The following is a 15225-nucleotide window of genomic DNA, read 5'->3' as shown; positions in this document are numbered from 1 at the left end:
TCTTGGCTTACTAACTCTAGCAAAGATTCAAGATGTACTTAACATCAACGTCCTAAACTGTTAGCTCAAGGATTTCTAGTCCCTCAACTTTGGCTTTTAAACAAGGAGTGTCTCATGAATACGCATGTCACCGTCACTTGGAAACCATTTCCATAGTGTTCCAATTTTATCTGTGAGCTGCCTCAGTGAGCACTTAGAGTGTGTGTGTGTGTGTGTGTGTGTGTGTGCAGGGTTACGTAGCTCACATATGAATATGCTTTTATAGGGAAAAATTGATGTCAGGCGTCGTCCTTGATCACTCCTCACCTTAGTTGCTGAGTCAGTATGTCTCACTGAGGCTCATCAATTGGCTGGCCTTAGGCTGGCTAACAAACTCTAGTGCTCCACCAATACCCTCCCCTCCAACCCCAGTACTAGAGTTACCCTGCCCCTCTTCCCTGACTTTATCTTTTACTATGGGGTTCTGGGGATCCCAACTCAGGCCCTCACACTTGTACTGCAAGCGATTTACCACGGTATCCTCTCCCTGTCTCCCTGACTTTCATAAAGGAACATGGTTGGGGTTGCTCACACCAGCCCCATTTGGCTTCATAAGGCTATCCTGGGATCATGTCATGTTTTTATACCCATACAAAGCAAGCTATTCATGCCCCTCATTTGCCAGCTCCATCAAGGGGGGCACGCACCAGTATGAGTCATATTCTTCCACTCTGGGCAGCTCCTCGTGGAAGTATCTGTTGCTCTCATTAAGGTAGTGGGAGAACTGAAGCAGCACCTCCTCGACAGGAATACTTTGACTCATGTTCTTAACCTTGGAGCTAACGGAATCCAAGGTCTTTTTGACATCTGCAAACAAAGGGACCACAGTTATTCACTTGCAAACATAGAAGACAGAAACCATATCTGGAGACGAGGGACAGTCACTTAAGTGTTCCTCATGTGAGTTTCTAACAAAGTAAGATCCTACAGCAAAGCACCAAGACCATCTATAAGCAACTGCCAAACCAAACGGTGAATCTAAGCACAGACTTAGTGAGATGATACTAAAATCAAGCCAGTCTCCCTCGTCAATATCTTGAAGAGAAAAAAAAAAAGGTTGGGGGGGATCAGGTGAAAAAATGCAGGTATCGCTAGCGAGTGCCAAGCATGTCTGTCAATATTATTCAGTTCCCTTACCAATGTCTGCCTTAATTCCCTCTTTAGTGTGACCCAGCAGCTCATCTGGGTTAAACTGCCGACCCATTGCTCTCTTTAGGAAAGTTGATGTTTGTTTTAAGGAAGTCCTATCGTATGATTTCTGGAACAGGAGGAATGGCGTGATGGGGGTGTGTGTACAGTAATTCCAGCACTTGGAAGGCAGAAACTGGTGGACTGCAGCCAATCTGAGACAACCTGGTCCACAAAGGGAACACCCTTTGTCAAAGACACAGGGGTGTTTGCGGTTGGGGGGGTGGGGGGAGTGGGGAGAAGGAAGGAGAGGGAGGGAAAGAAGGAACAAGCGAGAAGGGAAAATGGAGGAGAAATAGACTAAAATTAGGAAGACATGGCATTCAGGGGCATAAGTCTCTTATATTACTTCCTGAAAAAGTGACCTGAGTTGTTGTTTATTTAAAAATAGCTTGCCAGCTGGGGTGTGAAAAGTGTAATACCTTTAATCTCAGCATTTGGGAGGCAGAGGCAGATCTTTGTGAGTTGGAGGCCAGCCTGGTCTACAGAGTGAGTTCTAGAACAGCTGGCAGGACAGGTACACAGAGAAACCCAATAATAATAATAATGATAATAATAATAATAATAGTGATATTATTATTAATAATAATAATAGCTTGACTCATCCAATTGGAGACTTAGTAGAGAAGTCCACCTATGTTTCCTACATGTCAAGGACAACACAATTCCCCTGCTCAGTTTCCACTCAGATCCATAACGGCTCCTCAGAGTGGAGATTTAAATCCAAGGACACACCAGTTTTCTATAATGTGCTGCTCTGTCCCAACAGATCATGGATCACAGCTACCTGCTCACATTGAGTCCCCTGGACCAGCACCCCTGCAAGTCCAGAGGTTAGGTTCTGGTCTAGATGTGCCATGAACAAACACAATAGTTAAAAGTCTCCTGGCAGAGAAACGGAAACTGCCAAGGTCATAGCGACCGCAAACAGAGCTGAAGCTCTCCAAACTCTTCTCAGCACTCTTCTGGCCTCTAGGTAAGTGGCAGAGGTCCAAGGCTCGGGTCAAGATGTGATTATGTATAAAAATGGCAGGAACCTTTCCAAACGTGTTTCCCACAGGGATTTGAAATCCCTGTGAAACAGACAGCAGCTGAGCTGTCTGGAGACTTCTGAGGTACCTCATTGCCTCCCCAAATGGCTCTTATACAAAACTTTCTGAAGAGTAGTAACTGCGGGGTCTGTACAGGCCACTTCAGTGGAAGTGACAGGAACACCCAGTCTGCTTTGAGCAGATCCTTAAGGGCCTGTCTTGCCGGAGACTTCACAAGAGACAAGACACAGCCTCGTCAGCATTGGTGACTGGCGGGTGGCTGAAGCTCTTTCTAATCAAATGAATTCTTCCGGCCTCAGCGTGCAGGCTGTCGTTCTGAGGAAGCTCCTACTGCTGTCTCCCCTCTGTGGCTACCTTGCACATACTCGGCTATGTTAACAGAGTGTGATCTGCAGCCAGTCAGCGGTCGTGCCTACTGCCTTCTCACAGCCCTATCACGTGGAAGAACCTGGCACAAAGTAGGCACTCAAAAAAAAAAAAAAAAAAAAAAAAAATCAGGCTAGGATTGAAGGCTCAGAGTATGGGAACTGAGGTCAGAAAAATAAACTGACATCCGGGCTGAGAGCTGGATCCTTGTCTGGTTTGGGGATAATGCTGAATCGTGTTTAAGCAATGACACCAGAAACTCTGTGCTCTAGCTCATGCATGCAGCACACTTACAACGGAGGACTGCTCGTATGGGCAGAAGACGTCCAGGGAGGAGAAACGAGAAATCAAACACAGAGATTAGTAAGCAGGTAGCTATCGGGCATCCAGCATGCAGTAAGTAGCCTTGAGATAATACCTAAGGAGAGCCTGAACTTGCCTTTGGAATCTTTATAAAATAAAGTTTTATTTATTTTGTTTTATGTGTATAGGTGTTCGGCCTGCATATGTGTCTGCATCGCACACATGCAATGACCGAAAGTAACCAGAGGAGGGAATCAGATGCCCTGAAATTGGAATTAGAGATGGTTGTGAGCTGCCATGGGGGTGCTGAGAACAGAACCCAGGTCCTCTGAAGAGCGGCCCGTGCTCGCACCTGCTGAGCCATCTCTCCAGGTTCTAACACAGAAGATGATGTTTTTAAAATCACGTGCTACGTGGATAGAATGAGTACTGGGAAGATGATCTCCAAAGGGAGGCTATAAGCTTACTCAGCTTCCGGCAAATAAAGCCAAGTGTGTTCCCTGCGTGGTGTACAGAGCTTCCTGAGCGCTCACTCGCCGGCACCGGAACCGTGAACGTAGCACAGTTCAGTAGTTCCAAACCTTAAAATCCCCTCAGCATAGACTCGAGTCCCTAAATTTCTAGGCAACCTCGAAGCCTAAGGGACCATCACATCAGGTCCATGGACAAGAAAGAAAACACTTCCGCAAAGACAAATTCTTCCGTAGAGTCATCTCAGAAATATAATAATCTGAGGGTGGAGCTCCCCTCCCCAGGAAGATAACTGTAACAAGACCTTCCAAACTGCAGCTGTTGTGAGCCCTGGAAGAGCCCAGCTTAGGGAGTGAGTGACCACCCAGTGACACCTTAACCATGTAGCAACAAACATTAAATATGAAGTTTGGTGTTTTTCTTTTTCCTATTAACATCACCACTGACTACAGAGGGCATAATCGAAATGTCTGATATTCCATATCTGGACTCCATATCAATATCTGATATTCCATAGGATATAGTGATGGACTTTTTTTTTTAACTAGAAAAGAACAATAACATTTATAACAAACCCTTCCTTCATAGCCACCAATCATAGCATTAACAAAAGAAAGAAGCAGAATGACCTTGAAGTGACTCTTACCTTTGATGACATCCCCAGTTTGGTTTTGTATCATATTGGGTATTTCATCAATCGACATATACCCCTAAAAATATTTCAAAATGGATTGAAGATCAGTCGGCTTATATTCCACTTTATATCAAGTAGAGAAGCAAAATTAAGACATAACATTTATCTTAAGATGGACATTACCCTAATATGACTATCGGGGGTGCAAACACAAGTGCCCTTTAGAAAAAAGGGCTGCTTTTTTGCCTTGGGCATTGAACCCGGGGTCTTGCACTCATTAGGCAAGTGTTGTGTCTCTGAACTGTATGCCTAGGCTGAGGCCATGTTCTTTTAACTGGATACATCAGAGATCATCTTAAAGGTTTGTCACCCTAGAAGAAAGTCCTTTGGACCATAAACAGAAAGCCTGAAGAAAGATAAAGCTCTTGTTTGCACTAAGGTAAAAAGAACCACAGGCCATTGGGACAAAAAAGATGTTGAGTAAAGACATTCAAGGGGGAAACATATACAATAAAATTAGTTTAGTGGGTTTTTTTTTTTTTTAAGTAAAAGAGAAAGTCGTATATAAAAGCTAAAACCACAAAGTCGCAGATAAAGGAGAGAGAGAGAGAAGTGAGTGCCAAGCTGAGGGCATGGTGTATGAAAAAGCATAACATTTAGGAAGGAAATAAAACCAAGTCAGTTGAGCAGCTCCCGGGCGGAGCGGGGCACCACTCTGTATCAAGAATAGAGTTCGGTCTACACTGCACCCACACTAAGCCCAAGAAAGCAGAGAGGTCAAGGCCTCCATGGAATCTCACTGTTTCCTACGTTCCTATGTACTAGACTGCCCTGGATATAGAGTAAGCTACCTTAGTTGTTCCAAGGAGCATACCCTTTTGACGAGGCTCTCCAGATCGGTTCTGTCGACATCACTAACGGTGTTGAGTTCCCTGTCCACTGATGGGAGCTGGAAATTTATAAAACAAATAATAAGAAAAGGTGATTAACCCTCATACATGTACACACACACAGACACATACACACATACAGACACAGACACACAACACACACACAGACACACACATACACATACAGACATAGACACACAACATACACACAGACACACACACACAAGACACACACATATACACACAAGACACACACATATAAGACACACACACAGACAGACACAGACACACAACACACACACAGACACACACACACACACAAGACACACACACACACACACAGTCATCTTATATCCAGGTCCTAGGATGTTAACATTTTCTTTTGAAAACAGAATAAGGTTTGGGGAAATCATACTCTGTTCAAAGTGGCATCTATCAGAACTGATTTTTCACGTTTGAGGTCTTGATGTGGTCAGCTAATGAGGTCCCGATCGAGTATGTGTGGCTACTGACAGAATTGCTAGTGCTGGGCATATGTAGTGAACGTATAAGCAAACTTTACTAAAGATCACTTTTAGAAGTAAAGCAGGGGCTTAGACTGCAGTCAGAATGAAGTGAAACATACACCAGGCTCTGGGTTGGAGCCTCTACATTAAACAAAACAAATAAGTAAACAAACAAACAATACTAAATAAGCAAATAAACAATGCCATTGGTAGTTTCATTGGTAAGAAGTCTGGAACCAGTTTCCCAAGTTCAGAATTACAGGTGGGGCACCTGGGATCCATGCCCTGGGGCTCTCAACATGACACACACCAACGACGCAACACCACTCTTGAAATAGGTCCTTGGTGAATGTGGAGAACTCGCCTCATCATGAGAGGCCACACATAAACCTAACTGAAGGCCAGTCCCCTGAACAAATGGCACATTCAGAAATGCCAATGTCACAACACAGAAAGATTGAGAAGCAAACCCCATATTAAAGAGGAAAGAAAGGCACAATGCTACTGCAACACAAGATCTTCAGTTGCAAAGAAAGGAGTGTCAGGCGCCATCTAGGATAGGCTAAGAATAGCAGGTGACCTTCCTGGAGGTGGCCCACCATTTTAACAAGGTGCGTGATGGATGAGTTCGATGGCAAGGTTCCAATGACCCTTCATCTCAGGATTGCTTCTTGCAGCTGATATGCCTTTCCTGTCATTATGAAATGAATATAATAATTCCCTGGGTATCTGGGATATAATAATCCTGACTAACTGGACAGAGATGGGAGCAATAGCAATACAGTTTTTCCTTAATTCTCCGCTGCTAGGCAGCAGGTGTTAATTGTTCAAGCCAGCGGTTTTTGACCACGTAATAAGCAAGAAAGTTTTTAGGATTTTTTAGAAGTTCTCAGCAAGCATTCAATATGGTTAGAGAACTGAAAGGCCAGAGACCATCAGTCTTTAAAGCTACCTCTACATCCAACTCTGTGTCCCACTTCAGCCCATTCCAGGCAGGATCCAGGCAGAGAAGACATCTATAAGCGTGTTTTCATTAAAAACTTGACATCAGAAGAGACCATGTAGAGTGGACAGGAGTGGACATGGTTCTGTGTTTTGTGTCCTAACTTGGATGTGCACATGATGATTACACAAAGTTTACAAACATATTAAACTACTTTGGTATAAAAGGAACAGGAGGGCAATTTACCACAAACTTGTTTTCAAGAAAAGAACTGTATATAATATTGTATAAGAATATGAAGAAACAGATAAAATAACTGGGACAAAATGCTGAACATGTTGGTGTCCTCCTTAGGTTTACCTGTCAACTTGACACAATTAGCATCGTCATCTGAGAAGGAAATCTCAACTGAAGGGTTGTCTAAGTCAGACTGACCTGGAGCATGCCTGTAGGCTATTATTTTGATTAGTAACCTATGCGGGAGGACCCAGCCCACTGCAGGGGGCACCATTCCCTAGGCAGGCTGTACAGGAAAGCTAGGCAAGTAAGTAACAGCAAGCCAGCAAGTAACATTTCTTGATGGTTTCTTTTTCAAATCCCTGCTTGAGTTCCAGCTCTTATTTTCCTTAAGGGCAGACTATGACTATGATCTGGAAATGTAAGCCAAAGAAACCTTTTTCTCTCCTAAATGGCTTTCGGTCTGAGTGTAGTGTCACAAGAGCAGAAAGGAAAACAGAACACTTGGCAAAACCTATCCAAAGGCATGGAAGAAGTGCCATATATTTACAACTTTTCCACATGTGTAAAAATCATATTAAAAAGCAATAGTTCCAGGTGTGGTAGAGTATGCCTGCCTTCCCTGCATTAGGAAGCTGAAGGCAGAGGGTAAAAGTTTGAGGTCTGCCTGGATTGTATAACAAATCCCAGGCAGGTATGGGGCCATTATGAGACTCTGTCTCAAAAAGGCAAGCAGCAACAACTAGGCATAAAACATTATCCTCTCAAAAGATCTATTCCAAATAGCTAAAATAGAACTGACCTTTAAGAGTACATTTGACAGCTCCAAATATAAATCAACAGATATGCAATGATAGTGTATGTGAAATCTTTGAAAAAAAAAACCTGACTCATAAAATATGAAGGTGAGGAAAAGTATGTTAAAATATTTTATATAGACCGTGAATGGTAATATAACTAAAGTTATATCACAAATATGAAATGGAATGCATCTCAAATGAAGAGATAAACTGTAGAAAGTAATGGACTTGTCTCTTCTAGCATATATGGTTATTATGCCTAGTTTGGGGCTGTTCTTAGTATTTTATTTTACTCAGGTTTACTGTATGTCCATAGGGAGATATGCACACATGTGGGTGCAGTGCGTGTGGGGAACAGGAGAGGGCGCTGGAGTCCCTGGATCTGGAGTTAGATGGTCAGCTGTGAGCTACCCACGTGCTAGGAACTGAGTGAAAGTTCTCTCAAGAAAGAGCAGTCAGTGCTCTAACCTGCTGAGCCTCCTCCCACACCCCAGTGTGCTGAGTTTTAAAACTCTTTAAAGGTGAGTATGTATCCTGTTCTTTCTAAATCTGGATTTACCTTGGTAAACTTCTCAAAAAAAAAAAACCAAAAAAAAAAACCAAAAAACCCTTTCCTTCATAATTTTTTACTTCTATTGTATCCATTCCAGCCAAGTGATTAGAGGTCCTGACAAGACTCCCAGAGCACAAGATGTTACTCCTTTCCAGCCCAAGCCACTGTGCACCCAGTCTTAGCCCTGCTTGGCTTCCTCTGGCTCTCCCGGCTGGGGCATGCTCACCTGACTTGAGTTGTGGTTGCTCCCCAGATTGCTCAGCTCTGGTCTGAGGCGATCACAGGTCTTGCTGGCTGGGTCTGAAGCACAGTCGTTGCTGTTGAGTGAATTCTCGATGCTGTTTCTCACAGACGTCAGGTTGGTACTGAGCTGGGTGCTTGCGTCACGTAGACTTTTCAGACTGCTGCTCATGTTCTGCAGGGCGTCCTTGGTCTGTCTAATGGCTGTAAGAACACAGCCAGAATCAGAACTGGCCAGAGGAGTTACCTCAAAAAATCCTGGAGATGAGCTCCGACAGCTGCAAAGGGCAATGGGACAGGACGCACAAGAGAAACCAGAGCTCCTTGCAGCCCCTTTGCCCAGAGCATCTCCCCCCCACCGGCTCTCTTTTATTAAGCAGGAGTTGCCCACAAACTCGGGAACTTTGTGGGGGACACCCCAAGTACCACTGTCTTATCAACAAAGCAGTTTCACCCACTTAAGAGTCAATTACATCCATACACGGGCTATGAATGTTAAGAGAACAACCATTTACCAGCCAGAAGTGGGCAGGTGGTGTGTGGGTTGCCCTGATGTTGTTTGTATTTGATGCTAATTATGCTTCCCCAAAAGGGGCTGTCTAGGTCTGAGAAGTGAATCGCCCACTCAGGTGACTTCATCAGAACTTTCTGATGAAGAGAGAGACAGAGACAGAGACAGAGACAGAGAGAGAGAGAGAGAGAGAGAGAGAGAGAGAGAGAGAGAGAGAACATTTGTAAGGGCCTCAGTTTACCCAGCTATGAATTAAGGAATCTGTGGATCTAGGCTTTGTTCCCACAGGTAGTAACTAGCCTGACCAAGCTTTGACAATTTACTTAGAACATGGAGAAAGCTTCCAGTGCTAGGGTGCACAACCCCTGGTCTCCAATTCTGTAACCTTACCGAAGAAGACGTATTTTGAAACCTGCTTTAATTTTTGCTCTGGATTTTGTTCCAACCATAACTCACTAATGTTTAAACTGTCAAGGAGCATGCCGGAAGTCAGCCATGAACCACTTCTACCCACCAGGACCCTGCCCAAGTATACAGTGTTAGATCTCAGAAAGTACATATGTCCAGAAATGAGCTCAAGCTGGACTGTAAAAGGATTTCTGACAGCTATATAAAAAGCCAGCATTCCTCTGAATTGTGGTAGAGGTTCTCATCCCCCCTAAAATAGTCATTTCCTTTACCTTTACCTCTGGAGAAGGTACATAGGGTCTCCATTGACATATGCCTATAGTGCCTATCAGCATAACAATGTCCGTGCTGGCCTTCAGGCTCCCCGAGTCCCTACTTATAAGTACTTACTTGTCCATTCCAAAGTCCCCGTTCCAGCATCCTGACTCTTCTCACCTCCTCCTCTACCCTAAAACTCCAAGGCCTGTACACACACACACACACACACACACACACACACACACACACACATACACAGAGAGAGAGAGAGAGAGAGAAGGCTACTCCCACCCCTGCTCTTTTGCTTCTCTTGGAGACAGCCCTGGTCATGTCCACTCTGTCGGCATGTCCAGTCTACTTCTTTTTCCCAGATGCCTCTATGTATCTTCTCTCTCTTACCCACAATAAAACCCTCTCCTTAATAATGGAGGGAGGGACCACCTTGTCAGCTTCTTTACTGTGCCCTGTCACATGCAGAGTCTCAATAAAATTATCACCAGGAAAGAAAAAAGTGCATAGGATTAAACAGAGACAAACTCAAGAGGATGAGAGAGCACACATCTCTCATTGGCTTTATCTCATTGTCTTGTCCTTTGATTTCAGTTATTTTCAATCAAGAAACAGAGAAAGACCCATGATCCAGTGAGCTAACGGCCCAGGAAGCACGTGTTTATTTAGTCACTGTCTAGAAACATTCTAGCTTATGAGGACTATTCTGTCATGTCCCAGGAAGAACCCAGTAGTTAGAAATCTCCATGTTCTAAGAGCTTCAAAGCATGTTATGCCCCATAACAGTATAATAAGTACAGGGCTGTAACTCAATCCCATGATCCCAGGCTGCATGTATCTGAAGAAAACAGAAAAGACCCCTCGGTTTCTTAATTTCAGCTCAACTCTTGATTCTTAACTCCAGCCAATTAACATTAGCCAGTCCAACGCTCTCTCCCTTTGTGTGGGCTGACCTGCAGCCCACATGTAATGCGCTCAGGCAACTTTCATGTTTCTGCTCTCTCTAAAGTCCATCTGTGTGTTCTAGTCCCCACCCCACCCCTGCAGACCTTAGAAGCCCCCAGAGCTCAGCACAACTGACACCGTGATAGAAGTACCATTCAGGCTTTGGGACCCAGCAGGTGGGCTGCTGAAACAGAACAAAGTCCTAATCCGTCAAAGTCCATAATTCTGGAAAAGTCCCTGACTGGAACCCTGCTTTTTGCTTTTTGTAATTCTGTTTCTGGCTAACTGTTCTTGCTACCTGAGGATGTGTTTTTTGGACTTAAATGCTCACTCTGAGAAAGGTTGGGGACTGCACTTGGGTATCAAACATTTAGTGTAGTCAGCAGCTGGCTAATGAAAACTTTCCGTTGACTTGAACCCATGTCCAAGTGGTCTCCTCTACAGGATACCTCACAACACATGAATTAAAAAACATTGCCGGAATGGCTCAGAGAATATGTGATGACACATTCCTGGCCACAGTGGGAACTCAACTAAGTTATTCAAGCTGGCCTAAAATGAGCTTTAATAATATGGGAAGCACAAAGAAAATACAATGTGGGAAGGGGGCACAAGCACATGCACATAACTGTGTTCTGATAAAACTTTATTTATAAAAACAAATGGCCAACCCCTATCAAATTGGGTTACTATTCCCTCAAATGACTTTGTTTTTCTCCAGCACCATAGGTTTAGCACAAGCTTTTAACTAACAACACACATATTAGGATAGCTCATGTCTTTGCTAGACATGTTTGCACGGCCAGATTATATTTCTCATCCCTACCCACTGGAGAACATGCAAGTCAAAGGGAGTGACCCTGGGAAGCCAGGAAGCCAGGATGGGCTATTCTTGGTCACTTTTGCCACCATGCATACCTGTTGCCATGGCCTTAATCTCTTCGAGAACAGGAGTAACTTTGGGTTTTAGTTGGTCCTTTATTCTGCCTCCCAGCACGGAATCGATACCTGAATTCAAAGGAAAGAAGTTAATGGGGGCAGGTCTGCTTCTCCTTCAGCTCTCCCGAGCTCTCCTCAAACCCCAGGAGTCTACACGTGGAAAACATCTCTTTTCCTGTCCTCAAGTCCCAGCCTCTACTCAGACTATCACTGTGGGCCCTCATGTGAAACGTCATCAGCTGTCTTGGAACCCCCTAACGCTCATTCCCAAGGAGAAAGTTATTCTCCATGGACCCTCAGACTTGCATAAAGAACACAGCATTTGCCATCTTGAATTGTACTATGTAGCCACTGTCTCTAGCTCTCCATCTACACTGGGTTTTCTCCACTGCAATACAAGTGACATTTGTGAGCAGATATTGCTTTGTTGGAAGTAAACTGTCCTGTGCCCTGCAGGATGGCGAGAGACCTCCACTGCCTTGGCCAACAGATATCTGTACCACTCCTGCCAACAAGTGCGGACAAATGTCACCTTGTGTCATAACCATTTAACCAAGCTCTGTGTGAACTCGAATGAAAAGTGATTCAGCAAAAAATGGAGCAAGGCTATTTCTAAAGCCCACTGAACGGGGCACTTAGCAGGTCCGCGTATCCTAGTCTGCATGAAAAATGACTACAGAAAGTAAGGCTTTGCAATAAACAACATAAAATTATATATGTTTAATATTACTACTGCTGCTACTATTATTATTATTATTATTATTATTATTATTATTATTATTATTGACAGTGCTTCTTTGCACAGCCCTGGCTGTCCTGGAACTCACTATCTAGACCAGGCTGTCCTCGAACTCACAAAGATATGTCTGCCTCTGCCTCTCAAGTGCTGCGATTAAAGGTGTGCTCCACCACTACCTGGCTCTGCAAAATGAAATTTTAAAACAGAAACCCAAGTTCCTCTGCTTGGGAAACTGAAGTTAAATGTTGAGTGACTTTTTTTTTTTTTTTAAGATTTACTTATTTAATTTATATGTGGATGAGTGTCACCTTGCATATGTCTGTGCATATGTCTGTATACCATGCATACGCCTGCTGTCCTTGAGGAAAGCAGAAGGCATTAGATATTCTAGAACTGAAGTTAGGGATGGTTGTGAGCCTCCGTGTGGATACTGAGAAAAGAACCTAGATTCTCTATAAGAGCAAGTTCTACTCACCACTAAGTCATCTCTCTGGTCCCTAAGAGTGGGAATTTTAACCATCCAATGCCAAGTGGCAAACACGCAGTAGTTCTACAGCTTGCCCGATCTCCCTCCTACCTTCATTTGCTTCCTCTTTTGGTCTGTGCTTTACGAGAGGTAGGTAGCTAAGGCATCTTCTGAGCTGTAACCATAAAAATATAAACCATCTTTCATTGCTACTTACTGTCCAGGTCTGATAACGCCTTGTTCTTGGTTCTGTTGTACTGCCCCAGAATATAGTCGATTTGCTGGAAAAGAAAATGACACGGCATCTGCCCTCTGAGGTGCAAAGTCATTAGACAACAACAATATTTAAGATAAAAGGATTAACTCTGTCAGAGCACTTTGAAAAAGAAACAGTTAGGAAATAGTGAACGCTCATCTTGTCTGGTACCCTTGATGGACACACTCCCACAGTTCATTTCCGGTTACAAACTCTCTACTGTGCTCTCTTAGTATAAACTTACTGGCTGTGCTCGCATCTTAGGTCTCACGATTCTGTGGACCAGCCAGATGGATCATAGTGAGGATTACGTGGATGAGCGGAGAGGTGGGTCTGTCTCTCTCCATGTGTCCTTATATCTTCTTAGTGACCAGCCTGCGTATCTTCATGATACCCTCAGGGTCACCATCAATGAGAGCCTAATAGATACTCGATTCGAGGCCCCTAGATGCTGGAGTTTCCAACTAGCCTGAGGTCACATCCACTGTGTCCTCCTGGTCATAAACAGGTCACAGAGACAGCCCAGACTCAAGAAACGATGAACAAGAGGACGTTCTGAAGTTTTCATACACGAGTCTGTGATATTTACTATTCCTGACTGGTCTTCTAATGGAGTGTTTACCTTCTTATCTACAGGGGCTCAGATGGCCTGCTTCCTACCCTCTCTGTGAGGCTGGGTGAACATTCTTCTAGGATTGCCAACCTTCCCAGTGAGCACACCTCAGAATGTAAATTTTCATCTCCCTAATTACCAGAGGTGAAACATCTTGCTCTTTTGGAGACAGCTATATTCTTTCTGTTGGTTGCCTATTCAATTATCTGTAAAAATTTCTATCTCTTAGAGGTCTTCATATCAATCAGGTAAGTTCCCCAAAGTCCCAGGAATTTACACTTTTTATAAAAGGATGAGCGACGGCCTAGTTTTCAGGAGCCACTGTTGTTACTTTTGGCTTTTTTGGAGAGGGCGGGGGGGAAAGAGCTTTCTGTGGAATCTTCAGGGTGTTACATGAAAAACATGTTTTTGTTTACACGATGAGAAAGAAGTAATTCTACCTGCGCTGGACTGCAAAGCCATGCAGGGTTAGTCTCTCCGTTCTCCACCCTCCCAAATGCCTCCATCCTCACTTCCGGCCTCTGGACACACTTGATATGCAGCATTTGGAGGACAGAGTCAACTCAGAAGGCCACATCTTGTTCAAGGGCCCTTGGTTTTGGGGGACTCTCCCTACCAATGTCGATTCCCACAAGCATCACGCACTTAAATCAGTTCCTGCCCAGATGCTTTCCAAGTCAGACTCTGTACAGGTGAGGCATCAACACGTTTCTGGGATAAGGACAAAAGAGGCTTCCCCATCACTGCCTTCAGCCATTCTGCTTTTTGTCTTCCAAAATGGCGGGCGTGCGTGCGTGCGTGCGTGCGTGCGTGCGTGTGTGTGTTAGAGAGAGGGGATAGGGGAAGAAAGTCCTTCCTAAGCAGACTGACACACCCACACAATAATAATAAGCAGGTGTGCATAAAGCTAATGAATTCCATCTTAATAGTAACTATAGAAATGATAAGGGGTAACGATAACCCACTGAGGCGACCGTATCCAACAATATATTAGCAACAAGAAACAAAAAAAGAACCAAAACAAGTGAGACTCTTAAAATTGGTAGGTACTTTTATACGCGTAGCGATTTTGCTATGCCTCAATAAAGTAAAGCAAGATAAGACACATATCTTAAAGCTATGGAAACCATATTTTCATGCTTTTGACAACTCTCTGGTTGTGTTTCTTCATCTACATCATTAAAGGGCAGTGATTTTCCATGTGGTTTCACTGACTTCTTAAAAGGTTTGGCTGAGTTCCTAAATGCACACGCGGGGACTCGGAGCAGCCTACAGAAAGCGCCACGGAATGTGCAGGCTGTAGGTGTTTACCTTTGGGGCTTCAGTCAGGAGAGCCCGCAAGTCTCTGTAATTGCTCTCTGCCAGCTTCTGGGTCCTTTGGATCCGAGTCCTTGTCTGCTGGTTGGCCACAAAGCCAAACGCGATGCCAAGACTACAGGGAAAGAGAAAAAGTGTTGGCAAAGATCCAATGTCCTCAGCCGCTCAGGAGCCGTGGAACGGCCACCCCTACCACTGCAGCGTACCCACTAAGACCACCGTCAGCACAGCGTCAAAATGAAGACACAAAACAGGACTAAGGTCCCTCTGAAGACAGAGTTCCATTTAGGATAAACTACTGGGTTATGACTCTCATACATGAACAGTGCCCACAACAAATGCTGGAAGGACAACGACAAAGGTGCAGGCAGTGTCAGGGTTGTGTGTCTGTGTATGTGCATACATGCACGTGCACCTTGTGGGTGCACCCTTACACCCACACAAACATTCTCACACACCTGAGCTACCCCCGAAGAAGAGGGAAATAGCAAAATGAGGAGAGGGACTTGGGATGTCTGGTGTTTCTTCATTTAACTGTTAGT

The 15225-nt window shown here is 44.2% G+C and overlaps 1 protein-coding gene across 1 annotated transcript in view; it reads right to left on the bottom strand.

The window, feature by feature from the left end:
- Positions 1-15225, bottom strand: part of Prom1 (prominin 1) — a 92671-nt gene that overhangs the window by 30881 nt on the left and 46565 nt on the right. Inside the window, exons 4-10 of the mRNA XM_032915997.1 lie at positions 14678-14798; positions 12715-12778; positions 11272-11361; positions 8209-8426; positions 4928-5002; positions 4066-4129; positions 687-846 (exon numbers count right to left, since the gene is read on the bottom strand). Of these exons, the coding sequence (XP_032771888.1) occupies positions 687-846; positions 4066-4129; positions 4928-5002; positions 8209-8426; positions 11272-11361; positions 12715-12778; positions 14678-14798 (792 nt within the window). The remainder of the gene's footprint in view (positions 1-686; positions 847-4065; positions 4130-4927; positions 5003-8208; positions 8427-11271; positions 11362-12714; positions 12779-14677; positions 14799-15225) is intronic.

This window comes from Rattus rattus, chromosome 11 (genome assembly GCF_011064425.1).
Source record: "Rattus rattus isolate New Zealand chromosome 11, Rrattus_CSIRO_v1, whole genome shotgun sequence".
In the NCBI taxonomy this organism is placed as follows: Eukaryota; Metazoa; Chordata; class Mammalia; order Rodentia; family Muridae; genus Rattus; species Rattus rattus.
The sequence above is the reverse complement of the archived record's forward strand: the minus strand, read 5'-3'. Positions and strand labels throughout refer to the sequence as shown.